This window comes from Cloeon dipterum, chromosome 3 (genome assembly GCF_949628265.1).
Source record: "Cloeon dipterum chromosome 3, ieCloDipt1.1, whole genome shotgun sequence".
Classification (NCBI taxonomy): Eukaryota; Metazoa; Arthropoda; class Insecta; order Ephemeroptera; family Baetidae; genus Cloeon; species Cloeon dipterum.
Genome location: NC_088788.1, coordinates 4,738,106 through 4,760,542, shown reverse-complemented (window position 1 = coordinate 4,760,542; position 22,437 = coordinate 4,738,106). Strand labels below are relative to the sequence as shown.

General features: G+C 41.5%; 2 protein-coding genes across 2 annotated transcripts in view; one reads left to right on the top strand and one right to left on the bottom strand.

The window, feature by feature from the left end:
* LOC135938556 (octopamine receptor beta-3R-like) overlaps positions 1-7,214 on the top strand; it is a 75,966-nt gene extending 68,752 nt beyond the window's left edge. The window contains exon 5 of the mRNA XM_065482246.1: positions 4,951-7,214. Within this exon, the coding sequence (XP_065338318.1) occupies positions 4,951-5,273 (323 nt within the window). The 3' untranslated portion in view covers positions 5,274-7,214. The remainder of the gene's footprint in view (positions 1-4,950) is intronic.
* Positions 7,215-7,285: 71 nt separating this feature from the next.
* On the bottom strand, positions 7,286-15,362 carry sp3 (spermathreecae). Its single transcript, XM_065482245.1, has 16 exons — positions 15,143-15,362; positions 14,500-14,708; positions 13,717-13,887; positions 13,374-13,652; positions 12,883-13,002; positions 12,609-12,834; positions 12,309-12,501; positions 12,090-12,255; positions 11,866-12,027; positions 11,140-11,284; positions 10,861-11,029; positions 10,609-10,680; positions 10,277-10,545; positions 9,911-10,218; positions 9,135-9,625; positions 7,286-8,522 (listed from the first exon to the last, which is right to left on the bottom strand). Exons 1-16 carry the CDS (start codon positions 15,267-15,269, stop codon positions 8,363-8,365), a joined length of 3,267 nt encoding a protein of 1,088 aa, XP_065338317.1. The 5' UTR covers positions 15,270-15,362; the 3' UTR covers positions 7,286-8,362.
* Between the last annotated feature and the right edge of the window lie 7,075 nt (positions 15,363-22,437).

Below are 22,437 nucleotides of genomic sequence, written 5' to 3'. Positions count from 1 at the left end.
GCCCCTGATGAGCGCGCGGGTGCATCTGCCGCGTGCACTCTCCAGCACTGGGTTAAGCACTCAAAAGCCGGCGGCAAACTTTGCCCTGCTTGCCTCGACTCGAGAATCGCCCGCCGACGCTAATGAGGAAGCCTGTCATTGGGATTCAGCCGGGATTCTTCATCGCGAAACTTTAGCCGCACACGTAACTTCCAGAACTTTCTTCGTCGCGTGCATTTGCTGATACTGCACTTTGAGATAACCACATTTGAGAAAAATTCTCATTAAAGCAAACTTTGAAATTGTGTTACACTGTGGCAAGAAGAAAAATCTACAAAATTATATTTGAAGTTGCCAACAAAGGGCGAAATTTGTAATGATATATTTGGTATCACAATTTTTCCAAACTCTGTAGAAAAATATAAATTTTCACTGTTTCGAATTATGCGTGTTTTAAAATCAACCACAATAAAATAACCACAAAAATTATATTCTTGCTGTGGAAAAAATTTAACATTTAAAAACACTTTATTAGAATGCCAGAATCAATATTCAGACATATTTGGAAAAATCTGGAATAAATATTTGCATTAACACATTTTTACATAAGTGGAATGATGCAGGGCAAGAATTGAAAATTATTTGAATTGTTGGATGCCAAAAACAATTGATCGATAAACAATTTGCAATAATAAAAAAGGACCTTCCTTACAGTAAAAATTCAAATTTTGCCAATTTTCTCCAAAATTTACAGTGCTTGAACATATTTTCCTGGCATATTCCGATTCCTCTGGTCGAGATGTGTCCAACGGTGTGTGCCACTTATTGGGGAAACTCTTGGTTTTGAAATTAAATCGGATTTCAAGTAAGGAGACAGCCATTACCTTTTGAAAAGCACGCTAACTTTCCAGCCAATTTTCTCAAAAAACTACAGTGCTTCCTAGGTCAATTTAGGCTTTAACTGAATCCTAAGGCACGAGTTTATGCATTGGCAACAAGAATTTTCCAGGATTTCACAGTATCATTCCTCTTTAAAAACAAAAACATAAATAAAGCAAAATTGTTACTCGGCTCCTGAGGCATCATCCGCAGCACTCAAGCAAAGCCTGTACTAAACTAAATCTGCAGCGGAATATTTTCCTTGGCTCACTAGCCGCGGATATGGATTGACTGAGCTCAGTCGCAGTTGCTGCTGCGTGCAATAAAAAATATAAAGAATTGCATGGAAGTCGCTATACCCAACCTTCTCCGCATGAACTAAATTCCAGTCATCATTCTTGATCAATTTCCATGGGAAACTGTATATTCTTTCTAGTTTCATCTTCCTCCAGCGTTGCGGAAGATCTGGCATAATAAAACTTTCCGATACGGAAACCGAAGTGTATTTCTGCTAAATCGGGCTTGAAATACTCTGACGTTGGGACTCGACGTTTTAGCAATCGAGTTCGTTCGCCCGCTGCTCGGCCAAGATCAACAAAATTGATGGAGGCGCAATATCAAAGACCCCCTGAAGGTGCACTAAATTTGCCGTTCTGCTATGATTGCCTATTTGGGATTAAATTGTTGCCGAAACTCGAACACCGACGCTACAAAATCACGAGTTGCTATACAGAGTTAATACAAAAGCACTTTATGCCTACGCAGCTAATTTTGTGCACTTGTATATGATCGAGCGAATATGTGCTTGAAACTGATCGAAAAAGCTTTTGGAGCGAGCAACGAAATTTTTCTTGCTAGTTTCAATCAAATATCTGTATTTACGGGAAGGCAAGGACACTTTGCCACATTGTTATAAGTTATTAACTGTTTTCATTAGTCTATATCAATTTTTAAAATGAAAATTTGATATTATTTTACAATGGTTACTCTCATCAGGCGAAAAAAATAATTGTTTGCTGAATCAGCGATCGTTGAAAACGCCCGACTGCAATTATCTCTGACAATGAGCGCAAACGAAAAGAGACGCGAGCAATAAAATCTTGACTACACCATAATTCGCATCTCCCTGTGACAAAAACTCCCTCTTACAACAATTAAGGCTGCAGTGTGGCGGGTGTTTAAAGTGGTAGTATATTTTGCTATTATTTTATTCACGAGTTCCAGCGGGTTGTTCGCTATAATAACACTACAAATGCCTAATTTCTCCTAAGTGATTTTCTTGACTTGTTTGTAAAATATTAAGACTTATGGAAAAAAAACTAAGCTCAAAATTCCATCATTAAAGCTATTTTCAAAGAGTAAAAGAGACTTCTTTTAATATCAGACGTAAATCTTGATTCATATTTACAGTTTTGAATTTTTAATGTAGAAAAATGTTATTTTCAACCAAAAAAAAGGCTTGTTAAGGTAAAGAAATTCCCCGCAGCGTTCGTTAGAGCAAGATATTTTCTCTTTCAAAGGTGGCAACTCCAAATAGTCTTTCATTTCTGGGAAAACCTTCCAAACTTTAGCCCTCCGTGAATGATTGTCTCGGCTCAAACAAGATGCAAACTTGGGGCCCTCAGAATTGATTTACACGCACACTGCCTTCTGAAAGTGCAAATTCAATTTGTCCGTGCAAATATTTGGCCGGATCGCGCCGCCGCCGCCACTGCTGCTCTCGATGTTTGTGCGCTGGTTGACCTTTTCCATTTCCCAGGCGATTTGCACGCGTGGTGTGCGTGCCGCTGGAAAAGCTGCACGCACGGTCATTTCGCGGACAACTTTCGCACTCTCGCCGCAGCCATATTTTCATCGGGCACGGGCAAAAAGTGTGTGTGTGCTTTCCTAATTTTGTCGTGCGGCGCGCGCGCTTGTAATTTCGAAACGACCCCATTTCAGGGCTCGACGCGCTCCGACTCGAAAGCCGACTATAATTTTGTGTTATTACACACGCCTGTGATGTAATTGCACTTTCTGATTTGACATTTACCTGCGAGCTATGTTTCGTGATGCACGTGTCGTGTTGTGAAAATCAAGGCCGAAAACCACACGAACACACGCAGTACTAAGCGGTTCTTTCTTAATTACTATAATAGCCATGAAAATGTGTTTTTTGCTCAAACTGGTGCGAAGGCAACAATTTTGGCTCTAATCTCTAATCCATGCAAAACCAGTCATAAAAATTTAAGTGTAGGTGTTTTGCTGATTTAAATCATCTATAAACTCAGTCAGCGGGGTCCAGATTGGTGCGACGCGCAGATATGGCGTCCATTGGAGTATGGCGCGAAAAACGGTCACGTGAAAATGCGCGAAAAGAACCAAGTTGTGACATAATTAGCATTACTCTTAACTAATTGTGTCTTTTGGATCGTAAAAACAAATTCTTGACACTCTTACGGCAATCCAAAGAGAACTTTTTGTTCCCCACCATCAGACGCCATCTTGGATCTGCGCAGTGGGAACCAATTTTATCGCACATCTGGCTCCCGCTGCATAAACTCCAACAACCCTTCTTTTAAATAATGGTCAATATTGAATCAAATTTTTGTTTTCATTATTTTGAGCCATTATTTAATATCTTTTATGCATCACCTCTCTAAGAATTTCATGTAATGATATTAAATTACCATTAGCGACATTTTCCTGAGCTTTCCTGATAGGTTAATTTTCTCTTCAGTTCCACTGAATGCAATAAATTCGCAATTAAACGCCTATGACACAATTTTCCGCGCCGCGGAGCGTAATTATTCAGGCCGATCCTTCCGCACAAATCAACAACAGTAGCTACATTGTCAGTTCAATTTCAATTCGCGTCAACAGCGTGCTCTCGCTGCTTTCTGACGAACCCTTTGTAGCTTAATGAATCAACTTACAGGCAGTTGCACTGCACCAGGAAAATTAGATCGGAAACGCGCCTGCGGTTTTGCCGTCGCGCTCGCCAGTCGCCAGACACAAGGGAGGCAATGTATGCAATTTGCCGGGCACGCGGGACACGCCGGTTGCATAAGCAGGTCTCGTGCAGGCGCGATTGGAATTTACTGCTCCCGCAACGAGAATGCTTTGGAGCAGTGAGCACCCTTGGGGCCACTGGGACCGCTAGGGGTCGACGAACTCGTTAAATTGAGACGAATTCCACTTCGCGTGTCTTTATGCCGAGGCGCCTATCCTCGAATGGGCAATTAACAGGATTATTACGCGTGTGACCACAGGGGTCACGTATATTGTCCGTGCTTGTTGAAAGTGGGTTTATGCTGAAATGTGAAAGTTAAAATTAGACTTGGTTTGTGTAAGAGCTCATTGCGCATCGCGTGCATTTATTGTGGAGAGTGGGAATAAAAACCCGTTAGAATTAGGCTTTTCTAGGATATTCTTGCATTCAAAAATTGAAAATCTCGTATATTTTAATATAAAACGTTTGAAAATCAGCGGGTACCAGATCGTGCGACGTGCAGATATGGCGTCCGGTGGAGTATGGCGCGAAAAAACGATCACGTGAAAATGCGCGAAAAGAAGCAAGTTTTCGTCAATAGTTTGCATTACTTGTACTAATTGTGTCTTTTGGATCGTAAAAACAAACTCTTGACACTCGTACGGCAATCCAAAGAAAGCTTTTTGTTTCCCACATTCAGACGCCATCTTGGATCTGCGCAGTGCGAACCAATTTTAACGCAAATCTGGACCCCGCTGGTTTCATCAAATAAAATAAAATAAATCTGATTACAATAACTGCAGCCTGCTCAAAATGAGTTTAAGAAAATAAAATATTACAAAAATCTGAGCAAAGAATGAATTTGATATTGGCTTCAAGTGTTTGTGTTGAGCTACGCGCAATTTTTCCGTTTAAGAATGAAAAAATGAATTTAATTGCAGCAAGAAACAGAATAAAAAAATTAAATTCCATGCGCAAGAATCTAGAATTCCTTTTCCCTTTTAACAAGCGTCGCCCACGACATGAAATAAAAAATATTTCCCAAGAACAGACTGGGAAATCATTCTCTTGACTTTCCTCTCACTTGGCGTCTAATGCATAATTCATGGTGTTGTTCGCAGGGGCAGCGAAGGAGAAGAGCCAGACGAGCTGGAAAAAGGAGCACAAGGCTGCACGCACGCTGGGCATCATCATGGGCGCCTTCATCCTGTGCTGGCTGCCCTTCTTCCTGTGGTACGACATCACCAACCTGTGCGGGGAGGCGTGTCCGTGTCCCCCGGTGGTCGTGGACATGGTCTTCTGGGTCGGCTACTTCAACTCGGCGCTCAATCCGCTCATTTACGCGTACTTCAACCGCGAGTTCCGCGAGGCCTTCCGCAACACGATCCTCTGCGTATTTCCGTGCTGCCAGCGGCCCTCGGCCACGCCCACCACCTTCCTTTGACCAATCAAAAATCAAGCGACTGACTTCGAGAGTGAATGCAATGTTGCCAAACGCACTGTTGCCGTTTTCTGATGACAAGTGAAAGAATGTACAGGTCGGAATGCATGGAATGTGTGACTTACTGTGAGTTAATGCGGAGAGCAGGAGAGCGTTTTTAGATGTATAAAAAACCATTACGAGATGTTCGTGACAGACACACTAAAAAAACATCAGTTTGTGTATTTACCGAGATGATTGGATGATTAATTTGACCTATTTTCTGCCGGATTTAATATGATAATTGGTTACCTGGCGCTGTCTAAAGGTTCCGAAATCAAAATTGGTATTTAAATCACTATCAAATCAAATTTAGAAATTTAAATAGCATCTGTTGTAGCGTTTGACGGCGCTTTTGGACAGTTCTTATCAGTTCATATACTCTCAAACTAGGACAAAATCAAATACTAAAAACATTTTAATTGCGTGAGGCAGTTTATATACTAATTTCAAAAGTCAAAGAGGGTTTTATTTTCATATTCGCTCAATATCTTTGCGTACAAACGTAGGTGTATTTTATCATGAGTGTGATTTTATGGGCAATCTATAAATAATATCATTGTTTATGAACTTGGATGAGTTTATGTGTTTAACTATAGCGTCGGAGAGAATATGATACTCACAAGTGAACTACCTAGTTGCGCAAACTGCAGTTTGTAGGCATTTTGATAGAGACGTCATGCAGTTTTAAAATTAAATTTTCAGGGCAAGAAGTTCAACCAACTTGAGTTACGCTGTGTAAATAAATATAGGTGAAAAAAAACTTATGATTTTGAACCAAGGTGAAATATAATAAAAAATAAAATGCCAGCACACTTTAAACAAGATGCCGCATTAATCTGAAAATTTTATATTTTCGACGAAAATTGGACGAAGAGGAAAAAACGAATTAAAATTTATCGGAGAGACAAACACGCTGTTAGCAATAAGTGGAAATGAAATTTTCAACAAGGACGAGAGAGAGATGTCTCATTCTGACTCGGAATAGCTGTTGTTGACGAAAAATGCTGTTTGATGTTTCCAACTCGAACTCCAGAGGTGAAAAATACTACTGGCCTGTCGGTGTATTTTGTGTCCACACGAATATTCAACATACATGTGTCAGAAACGCATTCAATGGTTAAATATTAAGTATACTCGCTGTAAGTGGCACTGGAGGGAGGCAAGCAAGAGAAAACGCAGAAAAGAAATAATATTTTAGTTACAAAACAAAGAAAAGCTGGAGCTTTTGATCGTTATTGCGTTCTCAGCAAGTCAGCACCGGGGAAGGTGCGCGCACACACAAGTTTTTACGTTAATAACTAACTGCTTGAACGTTCCGATAGACGAATTCCAGCTCGGCTCTCTTTCGGTAGAATTATAATTATTAAAATACATACACGATGTTTTAACCCCTTCAGTGCTCACCTCCGTCACTGTACCTTTTCACGGGCCTTGGTTCAAATTTGACGAAAATGTGTCTGTACATTACATGCCTCCTCAGTATTGTACGTTTTACAAAACGCAAAAGAACAGATATATATAATACTATAATTTTTATAATCGTATCATTGCAATGCTGCTGCAAAAACATGAGAGTATATTACGTTTGTCAAACATTAGATAATTCACAGTTTACTTACAATAATTATCACACGGCCCCGAGTCATTAAGTTAATATATATGTTAACATAGCATTTGATTACCGCTGTGCGTACTTCTGTTTTGCTAAAAACACTTATTCCAAAAAATATGATCATCTGTCTTTTTTAAACACATTTTTATTTGCACTACAGATTTTTCTCTCTATTTACTATAATTATGTTTTAATTTTATGTTACCGCTCTTGAACTATAGCTCGAGTCCCTTTGATTGTGATATAGAAAGACGAGATGAACAATAAAACCAAACATGGAGCATCTTGTATGTTTATAAATTTCATTCCGAATATCATCAAATTTCAGAAATTTCAGGGTTGACATTTAGAAGCGAAAGAGTTGTGTTTTAATTTTAATGGAATTGAATTTATTCTCACACAGCAGTGGATACAGATCGGCTATATTAGGAACAATTTCGCATCGTTCCGAAAATGCAGTTGATCCGGAGGAAAAGAATCATCACTTATAAGCTAATTGGTACAATAATGAGAATAATGTATAAAAATCTTCCAACATTTTAAATGCACTTTACGCAATCAAAGTCTTTGGTACGGAGAGCTGTCCACTTAAAAAATCTACGTTACGCTCAGAAAAGAGGAACTCAGACTCATATCATAACATTTCTCATCCTTTTGTTGACTACTAAAACGTATTAAAGCTGGACCAGAATTAAAATTCGGGCAATAAGACTACATTGTTGCGTAACCACACATATAGATTCGATCGTTAGTGCTAATTTCTCAGGTGCGGTGCAGGCTCACACGGATAATAATTCAACTGCCTACTCGATATAATTGACTCTTGTTTTAGTGTGTAATGGTTTAATAATCCTCTCGATTAGTTCAAATTGCTAGAACATAAAACGGATTGCGCCAAACATCGATCTACTTAGGTGACAACAATGGTTTCAATTTTCCAAAAGGCAAAATTTCACTTCAAACTTTGTGGCGTAAGTAAAGAGTAACACAGACGAAAGAGACACTTAATGCAACACTATTGCAATAAATTTGTTCACAGTGAATTTTGCTTTGAACTGGTTTATGAACACGATTTTATCAAACAAAAGTTCACAATAAATAATATGTATGTGTCGTAAATAAATTAGTAAATAGATCTCACTTTTCAAACAAAATACTTCTAATAAAAATATAATTAAGTAAATGAAATTGGGGGAATGCTTGTGATGTTAGCTGCGCAGATATGGATTCAGCAATAAGGCTGGATGGATTTATTCGTTCGTTAATTTCTTTTTAAATACGCTAATTCCAGGTTATTTTATATATATACTTTAGAGATAAATTCTGGTTGGCTATAACTTGTGCCTAATCTAGCAACGAATCTTTTTGTTAAAAATTAATACTGGCGTCATTCAGATCTTATACATATCTGCGCGGAAATAAACGAATAAAATATATTTTAAATAGCAACAAGCCTGGTTTTGCAGCCCTTGAACTTGTCGTGTAGGACTCTCATGGTTTCGGGGTCAACCTGATGCATGCCTTGCATCGGGCTGTTCATTTTGGCCAGCTTCCTGGGGTCCAAGTTCGCACTGAAGGTCTGCAAGCCTTTGGAGAACCTGGTTAAAAATTAATGACATCAGAAGTTTGTTAGAATAACCATATTTCAAAACCCCAACGAAATAAGAAACAAAATTATATTTGCTGAAATTCATTTATTTTTGTTACGTGATTAAAAAAACAACCCCTTTTTATTTGACATATTATATATTTTGGGGCAATGAGTTAAAATGCTTCTAGTAAAACGTTTTGGCTACATTAATTTTAGCGGGGTATTTTAAGGGCTGATTGTTGCAGGTCATGCCCCAAGTAAAGAAGTTTTAAATCGTGTTTTTTAATGATTTGAAGTGAAATTTCTCGTACACAAAAATAAGTCATGCACTACTTGATTTTTTTTTACAAAAATTCAAACGCGTCTTTCTCATAAACTGACTCTTGACCTAGGACAATAATTTTGGTGTTGGATCAATCGAGCTTAAAGAGAGAAATTCTAAGCACGCCGATATTTTGGAATTTCCTCGCAGGGAGACGGTAAAAAATTATTAAAATTGTCCCGTTAAAACAGCAAAAGCGAATTAAAAAAATAATTCAAATGTTGACACTTGACGTTTGTTGTTCCGTTTAAATTAAAAATTTATTATAATCTAATACTAGAATCTTATATATATTACCTTGAGAGGGCATTGTCTTTCATGCTTGAAGGGCTGCTGAGCACGGACCCAAAGCCTTTGAGCGACCTGAGCGCACTCTCACTCTGCGAACTGCTCAGGTTGAGGCTCAGATCTCGTTCCGAGGAAGTAGGTCGGATGTTGATCCTCAAATTCGCCTTGAGCGGCACAGACCTCTCAAAGTGCCCTTCTGGCGCGTGCACCATGATCTCTGGCGTCTTCCTGGGGCTGCGTCCTGAGTCGGAGAGGCTGAGGTCGCTCCTCGAGTGCTTGAGCACCCTGCCTGAAGGCGGCTGGAGCCACGAGCCGGGAGGAGGCTCCCGCGGTGCCAGGGCCGGGCCCTGGCGGCAACCCATCAAGATGCCGGCTGAGGAAGACAGCTGGTCGCAGTTGGGGTGGCGCAGGGCTGACTTTGGGGCGTCAGGCAGGTCCACGCTGCCCTCGGCGCTGAAGCTCGTCTCCTCGCATTCGCTCGCTCCAACCAGGAAAGTTGGCTGTCGAATTTAATGATTTCTTTTTTAAGCCTACAATTATGCACAATTATTTATTGTTTCAAGACACAACAAGAAATACAAGTAAATCAGGTACTTTCCAACCAATTAAATGTTTTTCATTTACTAATTTGTTTTTTTAATCTAAAAAATATTGTTTAATTTAATTTATTTTATGCTCAAAAGTCAAGAACTGCAAATGAAACACTGCCATTTGAAAAAAACTAAACCTAACTGATTTTCAAGATTTTAAAAGCTTAATTGAAAAATACAAAATATTCATCTCACCTGTAATTTGTCAGCAGGCAACATTTCCACCCTCTCCTCAGTTTTTTTGCTGCCTATGTTAGCGAATTTGCTTAACTTTTCAGACATCTCACTCTTCAGAAGACCCATGGTGTTTGAAACTTTGGACAAGGATTTGTCGGAGAAATTCCTAGGAATGTGAGCTGGGAGGTTGAGCAGACTGCTGGAAGCCTCATGTCCTCGGATTTCCCTCGGAATCTTGGATTTCTTTCGCTCCATTCGTGCCACGCGCTGCACTTCTAGCTCATCTCTCAGGCCCAAAAATGCTTCACAAATGTACTTTATGGACTCTGAAATGAATTTACCTGTCAGATATTTTGTATCTTGCTGAATTGAAGGTCAACTTACCAATGGCTTCTTCCTCTGAGGTGATGGCAACAGCTAAATTATTGAAAAATCTGAGATTCGCCGAGCGGAAGATGTGGAAGTAGCCCGGCTCCATTTGTCCGTTGTCGTCCCGCTGCTGGTAATAAATTCGAATGCAGAAGCTGAGCTGCGACTTGGTCGTTTTGAATAAAGAATTGGAGGAGAGCTGCATTTGCCCGATTTCGATGAGCGTGATGTCTTCTAGAGGCACGTACTGGTAATGGCTCACCCGGTCAGCTTCATCGTCATACCTGCCATGAAAAGACAAAATCAAACGTAAAGACCGTGAAAGTTTGTTTCTCAATTTTTCTTACCAAGCAACGCAGTAAAAATTTCGCGTCAGAAGGAGAATTACATCCATGTCCGTGTCTGTAGGATTTGCAGGCCTAAAAAAATGTGACTTGTTAGACATTTGTTCAAAATTAAAAAGCAAAAATTTAAATTTAAAAGTCATAATTGGAGATTTTTCATTTGCGTGCACGGCCAAGAAGCAAAGTTAAAAAAAATAATTCGACGATATTAATTGATGCTTATCATTTCCAACTTTTTTTTTCTAATTTCATTACCCTTGATCAGCGTCAACAAGTCCCCAAGCGCCGACACACTCAGCAGGATCGGGCAGCAACAATTTTTTGCTATCCTCGATGACATGTTTGACCTGCTCGGCAGATGCGGTGAGGTCTTCCGTGAATGAAGTTTCATTGCCACTGAAGATCTCCTCTGGTATTGGATTGCCTGAACACGAGAATCAGCATTTGAAAGGAAGCCAACGAGCCGGAGATCAAACAGGTGGACAGAACAAAGAGAGAAATGAACGAGACAGAAACTAAAAAGGGGATAGTTACTGCTTGAGATCTCACCAAGCATAAGGTCAATTGCTGCTTGGCGCTCAGCGTCCCGGAACCGGCCTTGGTAGTACCTGCTGGCCGAATTCACGCTGTCTTTCATCAGACCGGAGAACTTTCGCTCGCCAGTTCGCGTGTAATCACCCTTTACAAACAAAATAATATTTAAGATGTTGAATGAAGCTAAAATTTCGAGTTTACCTGCAAGGAAATTAATGGAAAGAAGACAAGACCGGTATAAAAAATATTGGAATGTTTAGTTTAATATTTTGTTCCACTCAATCTCCATGAAAGACAATCTGTTCTTTACTAACAAATCCATTAACAAAAATGCGCCTCTTTTTTGTACATCATTAAATATTTCTTATTAAAATTGAATTCAAGTAGCCAAAAGTTTTTTCTGTGATGTTTTTTTCTGCCGACGAAGAGCCAAAAGCGCTACATTTTGCTAAGTTCATTTGTTAATTTTACTATGTATGATTTAAATATGTGACCTTGCATTATCAGAATTTGAGTAAATGTAAGTGTACGAATTTTTTAATGTTGAATAATAATTTTTTGATGGAGTAAAAAATAAATAAGCGGAAAGAGTATGTCCATTTTCATCAAATCATTAGTGTAGTAGATTTTTCTCCAACAAAATTAAATAGAGGAATCATCTCTTTCACATTAACAAGGCTGAAGCTTGCAATTATTTTCTTGTATCTTGTATCGTATTGATTTTACCTTGAGAGCATTAGTTCCGGCATATTGTCGGCTGATGGCATCACCATTGTTGGCCCACAGCAGTTGAAAAGCATTTCTAATGTTGACGGGTACAGGTTTTTCAGGAGCGATCAGTCCCAGTTTAGTGAACACAATTTCCATTACTGTTTTTGCAATGGCAGTCTGTAAAATTAAATTGCATGACGATTCCATTGTTCATGTCTAAAAATATAAAATTTTATTACCTGTACGACATTGGTACGGTCAAGGCAATCGATGCAGTTGACTCGGAAAACACCAAACTGGAGGCAGATGCGTCCCTGTTTGTCCAGCCAGCAGAATTTCTGCTCGTTTATCACATCGAGAATGTGCGTCAGCAATATGGAGACGTTTTCAAAGTGCATCCCTCGGCTGCAATTTCCACAAGTTAGCTTTAATTATCATACGCCTAAAATGGCACCAACCAGTATTCGTGGAAATCAAAGAGGCAGTAGGTAAGGTCAGGGCAGCTGAATTCACACACGTTTTCAGTGTAAATGTCGGCGATCACTTTCTCCCGGCCTGTTTGCTCCACGAGGTTTATGATGCAAATGTGGCCGTAGGTGGCCAGTTCTTCATTAAAATGTTTTTCAAACGCATCGTGGGTTTCAGCAGGCCCTGGAGGTAAAATTTATTTAATTATAGACATTTATAATTAAAAAACAGCAGTGAAAACTTTTGAGAGAGTAAAATTTCCTGTAAAAATAAAATGGTTTCATTTATACCTTTGTCAATTCTTGGGGGAGGGCGGTACTTGATGCCAGGCTGACTCCAGAAAACAGGCACAGAGCCTCTGACTTGAACGAAAGACACTCGGTGGTCCAGGTAGCTGATAATCTGCTCGGTCTCCACGTAATTGGCCACTTTTCCATCTTCATCAACTCCGCGTCTGTTGTAACGAGTTCCAGCTCGAAACCGACTCCGCCGCGAGATCAGCGTCAAAACAAAAGTCTGCCGAAGATATTAATTTTAAGTCATTAATAAAAAACGCAGGCTCACCTCAAAAACAGGCTCCATGGCTTCACGGGTCCGGTCAAACCGCCCCAGGTCAACTTTGCAGGTCTCCACTTGCACAAAGCCTTGGATAATCGGTAGAATCCAAAAGTTTGCCATTTCAGTCTGCCAAAAAAATTATAATGGGCCATTTCAATTTTTAAAACTTAAATTTCAAACTTAAATTTATAATTATTACCACGCAGTTATTAGACTTCATTGAGTTAAAATTAAATAAAAAAGTAAAAATATGACTACAACGTAGATTCAAATTGATAAGTTGTAGAGGGCATTACGACTTTTTATTCTCTTAATTAACCTTTCGATAAGAGCCAAAAAAAGAAATCTTCAACACAAAATATCCTAGGTTTTTGTCAGAAATTTGGCAACAAAAACTCTTTACCCTCCAAAAAATTTATTTGCCTACGTGACAAACATAGGTAAATAACTACGTTAAATTTAAAATATACAGGAGAGATTTATTACGATTTACTTACATCGTGACTGATGATATCTTTGAGCATGTGCTGGTTCCAAAAAAACCTGTAGTCCAGCTTCTTCCACAGAGGAGGAGGTTTGTACTCGGGCTGTTCCTGCAAGGTCATGATCTCCTTCTGCTGGATGATCCACTGCCTCTGCTGGCTGTTGGTCAGGTCACCGCTGGGCGAGAAGTAAAAACTCTGCGAGTCGTCCCAGATTTTGGACATCTCGTCCAGCATGCGGCGCTCGAACTTTTCGTTCTCGCCCTTGTTGTCCCTGCGCCTCATCGGTTTCACCTGGATCGTTGATTAGGCCGGGTAAAAATTGCGCCGACGGAAAATCCAGGGAAAGCAAAAGCACCTGAGAAGCTGCCATTTGAGCTGCCTGGACCGTGGAGCTTTTGATCGAATTCGTCGCGGACTTGATCGAGCTCCACGTTTTGGCAAAACTTGTTTTCTGCGGCTGCTCCAGCACACACCTCTCACCCTGGCGACGGTTGCAGTGTTTTGTGCACGGCTCCAAGCCCATTTCCTGAATTTCAAGCATTGATTTTAAAATAAATTCATATTTATATTGTTATATCCCTGTTTTTTCGCCGTTGGCTGTGAATTTAAGGGTGGTTTTTATTTTCGGAAGATTGTTAACTATTTTTCCCTGCTAATTAGACGGTTTTAGCCCATTCTACACATTTTAATATTTAAAATTTATAAATGTTACTGAAAACTCAACGCTTCTTTATCGTAAATCTTAACTTCCACAAAAAGACTTGTACTTTTTAAGTAAAAGCTATACAGAAATCCTGTTTACTTTAAATTAAAATACTAGTTAAATATGAGAAAAATGCTAAATATTCAAATTTTCCAAGTTTTCGTTTAAATTTTCAAGAAAATCATATAATTTATGCCAAGTTGAAAATTTTTAAATTCTCTAAATCATCAAAACAATCAAAAAATTAATTTCTTCTTCCAAGTCGACCTTTATTCAGCAAGATATTATTAAAAATGGGATGAAAGAAACAATTTTACCCAGTGAACTACATTTTTCACAATATAGTTAAACGATTTCACTGATATCGAACCTTTTTTCGTTACGAAACTTTAGTTTAAAAGACTTTGGTTCATATTGATTTATTTCTTTTTGTACCTGCTGAGTGGCATCAGGACCAATAAGGTTGAGAAACACCACGGACTTAATTTTGTAGATAGAGTGGTGTCCGTGCAGTTGGCCGACACTTTCCACCGACTTGATTAAAATCAATTTGGGAAGCAAGCCCGGATTCAATTCGATTTTGCCCACCAGACCGTAAAATATGCCCAGGCACTCAGGATTCACTGCGTCCACCAGATCCCATCCTAAGGAAAAAAAATAATTAAATAGATATCAAATTTATAAGTGTGTGAATATGTATAATATAAAATCCAGATGAATAGAAACTAGAGTCACCATGTTATTAAAAATTTATACAAAAGACTCCTTTGTTGAGTTGAGCTTGGCGCAAACTTCCCAGCATCATTTGGAAAAGTAGGTCAAATCGCAGAATGAACAGACCATTAACGTGCTTGAATGTTCAAGCAGGCACAGGTCCATTAATGAGAACAATCTGCGCTGCATAATTTATGAAATAAGTACATAGCATGCTCCGTTCCACGTATCTAGATGATAATGCGACGAGAATTAATAAAATTTTAACGAATGCACTTCAGAAAAAACTGATATGTAATTTCTTAAATATTGACCCTGAGCCTTCTGTAGGAAGACGAAGAAGCGAGATACATATGTATCGAACCTGATTTCGGAGTGCAGGAGGCTGTGTTCCTGTCCCACCAGAGGCTGTGCTCGCCGCTCTGCAGGATGTAGAAGTCGTCTGTCCTGAAGAGCTCGATGGCCCTGAGGCCAGTAGCCCTGCACGCCATTTTGCTCCCTCGAAGGACGGAGCGGCGGTCCTGTCAGTGCTTCTTTTTCAGCCCTCGTCCTCCTCCGCCTCCGCTCTTTGGCCAGTCGTTGAGTCGTTTACGCCCCCATTGAAGTAAACAGGGGAGTGCGCGCGCAGAACTTCACTTGTTCGCAGCGGCGCCAACGTCTCGCCCGATTCGCCATTGTTTTCTGTTATTTCAGCGCAAAAAAGAGCATAGGTCAAGGGGGATGCGCTTCTTGCGGGGGTGGAAGCATGCCGAATTACCGCGAGTTTCAAATCCACGTGAGTTGAGTGGCCACAAGAGGCTGGTTCGAATAGGAAAGGCGCCGGGTGCGCCGGGCTCCCCTACCTACTCCCCAATTCTTGGTACTCTCGTGTTTGCCACGCTGCATAAGCGTTAGGGGCCCCGGTCGGTGGTCTCTCTCTCTCTATTTTATCGATTTTCCTTGCTCCTTTGTTAATGGCACTGTGTTTCCTTCGAATGCATCGAATGAAAGAAATTCGCTGAACGCCCGATTGCGGGAATGATTCATCACGATTGGCTTCTATTCTTCCCCGCACCGCGCGCGTTGAATATGCTCCGGGAAAACGAGCTAATTTTACTTTTTAATGCCGGAAAACAGGAAAATATTATTGAAATTAAGTGGATTTTTATTCAAACTCATTTGGTCACGTAGATACTTTTTGAAAATTCCCCTAGGGATTTATGATAATTTTTATTTCCAAAGGGAACGATTCTAGTGAAAAATAGGTTTGTATTATATTATATTATCGACTCTTTTTTTATAGAGGCATTCAAAGAATGAATTTGATTATTATTGGAACCGTTTTGAGAAAGTCCGGTGGCAGGGGCAGTGAAGTATAATATTTTCGTGGAAATGAAACACGAAGCGTATTTTATATCAATACTACAATAATATATATTTTATTCATTTTTTTATTTTTGTAAACACGTCTCTAGTACACAAAAGATATATAAGGGCTATGCTTTATTTCATCATCGTCAATTCTTCTGTGGAGATTAAACCCAAGTAGAAAACTATATGTGTGTTATGTTCATGTATTTTTGGCTGCTGAGGCAACTCAATTTTAAATTGAATTGGGGCAATGTGTTCTCCATTTTCATCGATTTGTGTGTCCACCAAAATCCAATTGTTAGCACACAAAACTCCTGCGTATTTTACAGTTCTCATATTTATGGTATAATAGTTCGTCGCGAAACCGGCTCACCGTGGACCGGTTTTACAGCAATGGACCGACAATTTTTCTTTCTCAGCGCGAGTGTGTAACGAACGTGTGGTTTTCATCTCCAACGTGAAGAGCTAATTTCCAGCAGCAGCACACAATTTTTGGTTTAACTGTCGTTAATTGTATTCAGTTATTTCTGTTCGGTTAGACACACAACATGGACATTATAAATAATTAATTAATTTTAAGTATACGCCGCATGACAACATTAAACTCTGCCCAATATAATTCATATCCTCTTATAAAGGTAAAAAGTCCACCTTTTTCGTCGACAAAGTTACTTTGCAATTTCTCCAAATTCCTCTGCTCTGGATGCAACATGTTTCTTTTTGTTTCATTTTGATTTTCGTTCCTGTAGAATTAAAGGTCCTCTCGAAGCGAGTGTGCTTTGCGAATCTAAACCTAAGGCCCTTGTTAACTGTGGCACTTGACACAAATCAACCCTTACAAATTAATTTTGAAGAATGGAAAGTTAAAAGGGCCGAATTTACTATCGTTTAACATATCGGTGAAACCGCAAACGCTCTACATTCTACCTTGGTGCCGAGAACAAGCATATTAATAGCAAAAAGGGGTCCAATCAGAGCTCACCTCGCGCGATTTCAGCCGGTATAATTACAGGCAAACAACGTTTATGTACAAATACATAGTCAATATTATCTTTTCTTTCTCATCAATACAATACGCACCCGTAATCAAGCAAATTGATCGGGCGAGCCCTTTTGAAAACCCCGCAATCAATCAATCAATCGATGCAATTTTAACAATTGTTTGATTTTGCTGCTGTCGCTAAAATTAAATTCGCCTACGAGCTAGGATATAAGAGACAACAGATAAAGGGCAAAAGTGCGGCTGGGAGAGGACCTTTAATCATTTTCTGCACCTAAAATTCTTTCGATTCACAATGTCGCTTGTTTTTATTTTTCGTTCAATTTGCGTCAAGAACTGTTTTAGATTTTAATTAGTATACGCGGAGGGCTGTGTTCGTGTCTTAAAATTAATATGTCAACGCACTCACTCACATTCTCGCCTCATTCACTCGCTAAGCGCACACAGATTGTTAATACCTTCTAAACATTTCATATACAAATTAAAACTTACTGGACAGTTTCGTGTTTTGACTTTTGCGATTTGTGACCAGAAACGAGGAACTAATTTGACTATTTTCTTTCTGACTTACGCAAAAGCTCAAAAATATAATATAACCGAGAGCTATTTAGGAATTAAACGCAAAGAATTGACTGCAGGGTTTCAACTGATGAGATCAGGCGAATTTGAACTTTTCTACGAAGCTATCCTTTGTGCCTTTTAGGAATTTTACCCTGCTTTTACAGTCGAATCAATTAAATTTAAAAGTGAATAATACTAACGAATAGTAGAGAGATGTCGCACTAGAATAGAGTTTCACGCCATTTTTCATGAAAAAGAAGGCTCGACTAGAGAGTTTCCAGCTCTAAAAACCAGCAAAGTTCTCCGAAAAAAAATCTGAAATTGCTGATTTTCGGAGCGAGATCATCGTCGTGGAATGTATACGGTTTTTGGCTTCGAATACGTTTGCAAGTTGTATAGAAAGAGATCATAAATTTCAGTGCCGTGTGTATTCGAGACTTTTGAGATGCGCGCGGTATGTGTCTTTGTGTGTTATCAATCGTTTATATAAAAACGGTCTTGTTTTAAAAATAAGACCATTTCATGTCGGTCACGAGGGAATTGTGGATTTTTTCAATAATGAACGGGCTTATTTAAGCTGAAATATTTTTACATGTGAGATCACATTTGGCCCCTTTTTGACGTTGCGAGAGTGGGAGGGAGCTGGAAAATTTGCAGAAATGCAGCTGCCGATGAGAAAATAAGCACCCTCAGAGAGCGAAAGCGAGGGCGAGACACGAAATGACTCATCACGCGTCCAGAGGGATGAAAAATAGTATGTGTGGAGAGCGAGAAGATCTATCTGCCGGACATATATTCGCCGGGCAAATTAAAAAGACAAGAATAAGACGCGGGAGTAATTGACTTTGGCGCAAAGTGCACACACACAACCCCGGCCGGGGGGCGAGAGTTTCGCCCTTTTGTTTGCAGTGCAACCCCTTTTCTGGCAGGCACCCTCCTCGGCCGGCAACTCTCTCTCTTTGGATATTTTGCCGTATTATGAGTCGTAAATTCGGAGAAAACGTGGATTTCGAAAACACGGTCAGTTCCATTCGGCTCAAGCGGGGAGGCGAGGGTGCAGCCAGACAAAGAGAGAAAGAAAAGAACCAGATATATAATATCTCGAGCTTGCGGGCGGCGGGCGGGTGGGTGAGCCAGCCAACGAACGAACGGGCGAGCGGCTGCTGGCCAGCACAATTATTTCGTATTATTTAGTGAGCAGCCCCTTTTGCTCAAAGTTCCACGCAAGGAAAATGTACGGTACGATTCGGTCGGCGACGCCTATGACGCAGACGCACCTCCGCTTTCGAGATTATTTTTAAAAATTTCTGTGAAGCCGCCCAGGAAAAAGCGATCACGGAAATTGAGTAAATGAAAATTTAATCAGAGGAGAACTTGATTTCGGACAGTACATTTTCGGAGGAAAAAATGAAACGAGTTTGAACTTGTCGAGCGCGCGCGCGGGTGAAGAATTGTTTCTGCGATATGGGAGCGGCGTCGGTTGGTTCGTTCGTGGGTGATGTATGTTCGCCGAAGTTGGGCTAACGCACAAATCTATAGATGAAAAATCAATAAGAGATAGAGAGCACGCGCTAACAATACAACAGAGAGTGAGAGAGAGCCCCACACGACCAACTTCATATTTTTCATTTTCTCTCTCTCTCTTTCTCTGCGCAGCTCGAGGAAAAAATTAACGATGGCCGCACAATAAAAAATAGAACTGCACATAAAAAGCATGCTACCGCCTCAATAGCAATTTTATTGATTTTTTGATGCTGCCAGCCACCGTGCAGCTCTTTTAATTAAATTTTTGCCCTCCCCGGCCGTCGGAACACAACGAAAATACAAATATATAAACAAAAAATGACGCCGTTTGTTTCCAGCAAACAGAGCTGCTGGCGGTTGAAAAAGCAAACGGAATGAAAAAGTGCACGAAAATGTTTGTTTAAAAAAAGCCATCTGCGAAATAAACTTTGAATCCGGTGGCGCACGAAAGGGAAATAATGAATATATTCGTTTTAGCCGCGCGCGTTCTATAATATTTCGCGCTGTGTGCCGCGGCGAAGGTGCGATATTAATGGTTGGCGAAGAGGGCTCGAGGGGGTTGATTTGGCGGCGCAGGGTTGGCTGGCAGGGTGGCGCGCGCTCAACAGGTAACATAAAATTTGCACCAGCTTTGCATGTTGGCCGTCACACATAATTCGACGCAACCGACGCCTCTGCGGGCTCAAAGCACGCCACAAAAATGCAACAATCCCTCGAAGCAAAAAAGCCGGGATTCGAGTTGAGGGGCGATGCTGAAAATCTGACCACATTTCAGGTGGTAACAATTAATGAATGTTACTCAGAGAAAGGCACTCTTAGCAGACTAAATGTTAAAAATAAGCTTCTCATTGATTAAGCTTCTGCGAACGATAATTTCCAACAGCCGAAACGACGTCCTCTTGATTTCTGGCTGTGCGTTTGATTAATTTTCGGACGATCGCCAAGCATTGGTTCGTTTTATCAGCCGCTATTACAAAAGCTGCCTGGCTGAGGCTGCGATTTATTTTTTTCCAGATTTTGTGAAACCATCTGTCTGTTTGTCGCGCGTCACACGCACTCGAGGGGGAGGAGGGCGCGCACAATAAAGCGGCAGCGGCCCCTATTGTGTTTCAACTTTTTTCCTGTGAAAAAGTGCACATAATGCACGACTGTTGCCGACGAGAGAGTAAATTTATGCACATCTTCCGCGAGATTAGTTTATTTGTAGGCCCACGTGCGCGCGATCAAAGTGTGCACATATTATAGAAAATTCATCGCCCCTGCAAGCATGAGCTGGCTGCCCACTAGGGGCGGAAATAAATTATAAACGGCCGGACTTTTCGAGTTTTTCGCGTCGCCCCCGTATGGATCCGCGCAGGGAGAAAGAGCGAGCAAGAGAGAGAGAGAGAGAGAGAGAGAGAGGGAGCCGGCGAGCGAGGAAGAAAAAAATATAAATTTTTATCAGAGAGTGGTGGTCACTACTTTCTTGAGGCGTTTGCGTCAGAGGGGGTGGCGGGCGCGTGCGCCGCGGCAGGTGAATCAACAACTACTACCCCGTTATCGCGCCCTCGTAAAATATAAATACCGCGAGAGAGCCAGCGAGAGAGCTGGTGAGATAGCGGACGTGCGGAGGAGGGGGTGGTGGGGCCAGCGCGCCACGCACCGCGCCGCCGTTATATTAAAAAAGCGCTAATTAGAGATAAGGGCTGAAAATTTTGATAAGACGCGCTCGGCGGCGCGCCGCACACATATCTGGGGTGCATCCGGCCCGAGAGGTGGCCTTGGACACTAGGCGGGCGGGGGTGGAAATCAATAATGGCGTGTCTGACCCACCCACACCTAGGGGTGTGTGGCAACGCCGGCCTCATCAGCTCAAAAATGCTATTAGACGCGCGCGGCACAAAGGCAAAAATTACCATTCCTTGCCGCCGCCGCCGTTGCCGCCGACGGCCGGCCGGCCGCCGATGAAAAATTAAAGAGAAAAACAAAGGGGGTGCGGTTGGCTCTGTGTGTGTGTGTGTGACTCACCCCCGCACACCCACCCCCAATCGATTGACCTTAATACGCCGTCGATGAGTGACCAGCAGCAGCGGCCGTCGGGCCGGACGCACCCTCTAAGAAAAATTTCACCCGGCTGAAAAATCGGCGGCAGCTGTGCACTGTTTGCGCAATGCAAAAGCAACCCTTTACGCGCGCACGACCCCTTTTCGGGGTGGAAACGCGGAAAAATAAAACCAAATAAAGGTGACAGCGGCAGTGACAGCGGCGGCGAGAGCGAGTAAATCCGATTTCGGGCGCAAAACAACAGCTGCCGTGCGCGCGCCAAAGAGAAAATACGCTGAGAATTTCGGCGGCCGCGCGCGCCAATCGAGGTATGAATTATGAAGATGGCCGCGTGCGGTAAAAATCAATTTCTCTTTGATGGTCCAGCTCTAAGATGGCGTCGGGCGGGGCCGTCGTGAGGGTGGCGAGCAGCTTAAATCCACCACCACAGCCGTCTGTATCGATTCCATAATGTAAGAGCCGCGCGCGAGCCCAGCTGGCCGAGGGATGATGAGAGATGCACTTGCAGCCCCCGCGCGTCCACTACCTCCTCGACCGACTCTCTCTCTCTCTCTCTCTCTCTCTCTCTCTCTCTCTCTCTCTCTCTCACCCCCTCCCCCACTCGCCGCTCCGTGTGTGTGTGTGTGTTATTAGACGGCCACAATTACAACCCCGGCGTGGAGCCGAAATCAGAGGAAATCGGCGAATGTATAAACGTATAATAAATCCGGCCTTGGGCGGCGTGACTGGCGCGGTTTAAAAATTCATTTTGGTGTCCGCGTTTTCCCCCTCAGATTCGTGGAACCAATTTTTTAAAATGAAAGTTAAAAGCCCGCTCTCGTTCTCTCTCTCGCTCGCTCGCTCGCCGTTCGATATCACTCCCGGCGTGAGTATTATAAAAATGAAATTGGATCACGAGAAGAAGGGTGCGGCTTTGGGGCGGCGCGCGGCTGCACATAAAAATTCGAAAAAATTTGAAGAAAAGAAAGAAAGAAACGCGCGGCTGGCAATCGATTCGAGGCAAAGCCACGAAGAAGCTCGCTCGCCCGCTCTTCACCTTACAGGTTCTAAAGAGCGGTTTGAATGGTGTAACAAAGCGGCGGCAGACAGGAGAAAAAGAGGCACCAGCGTGTATAGCATGCGCTTTTAGTGATAGCACACGCCAGCAGCTGCGAATCGGCTCATTTTCGTGCACTCGGCCC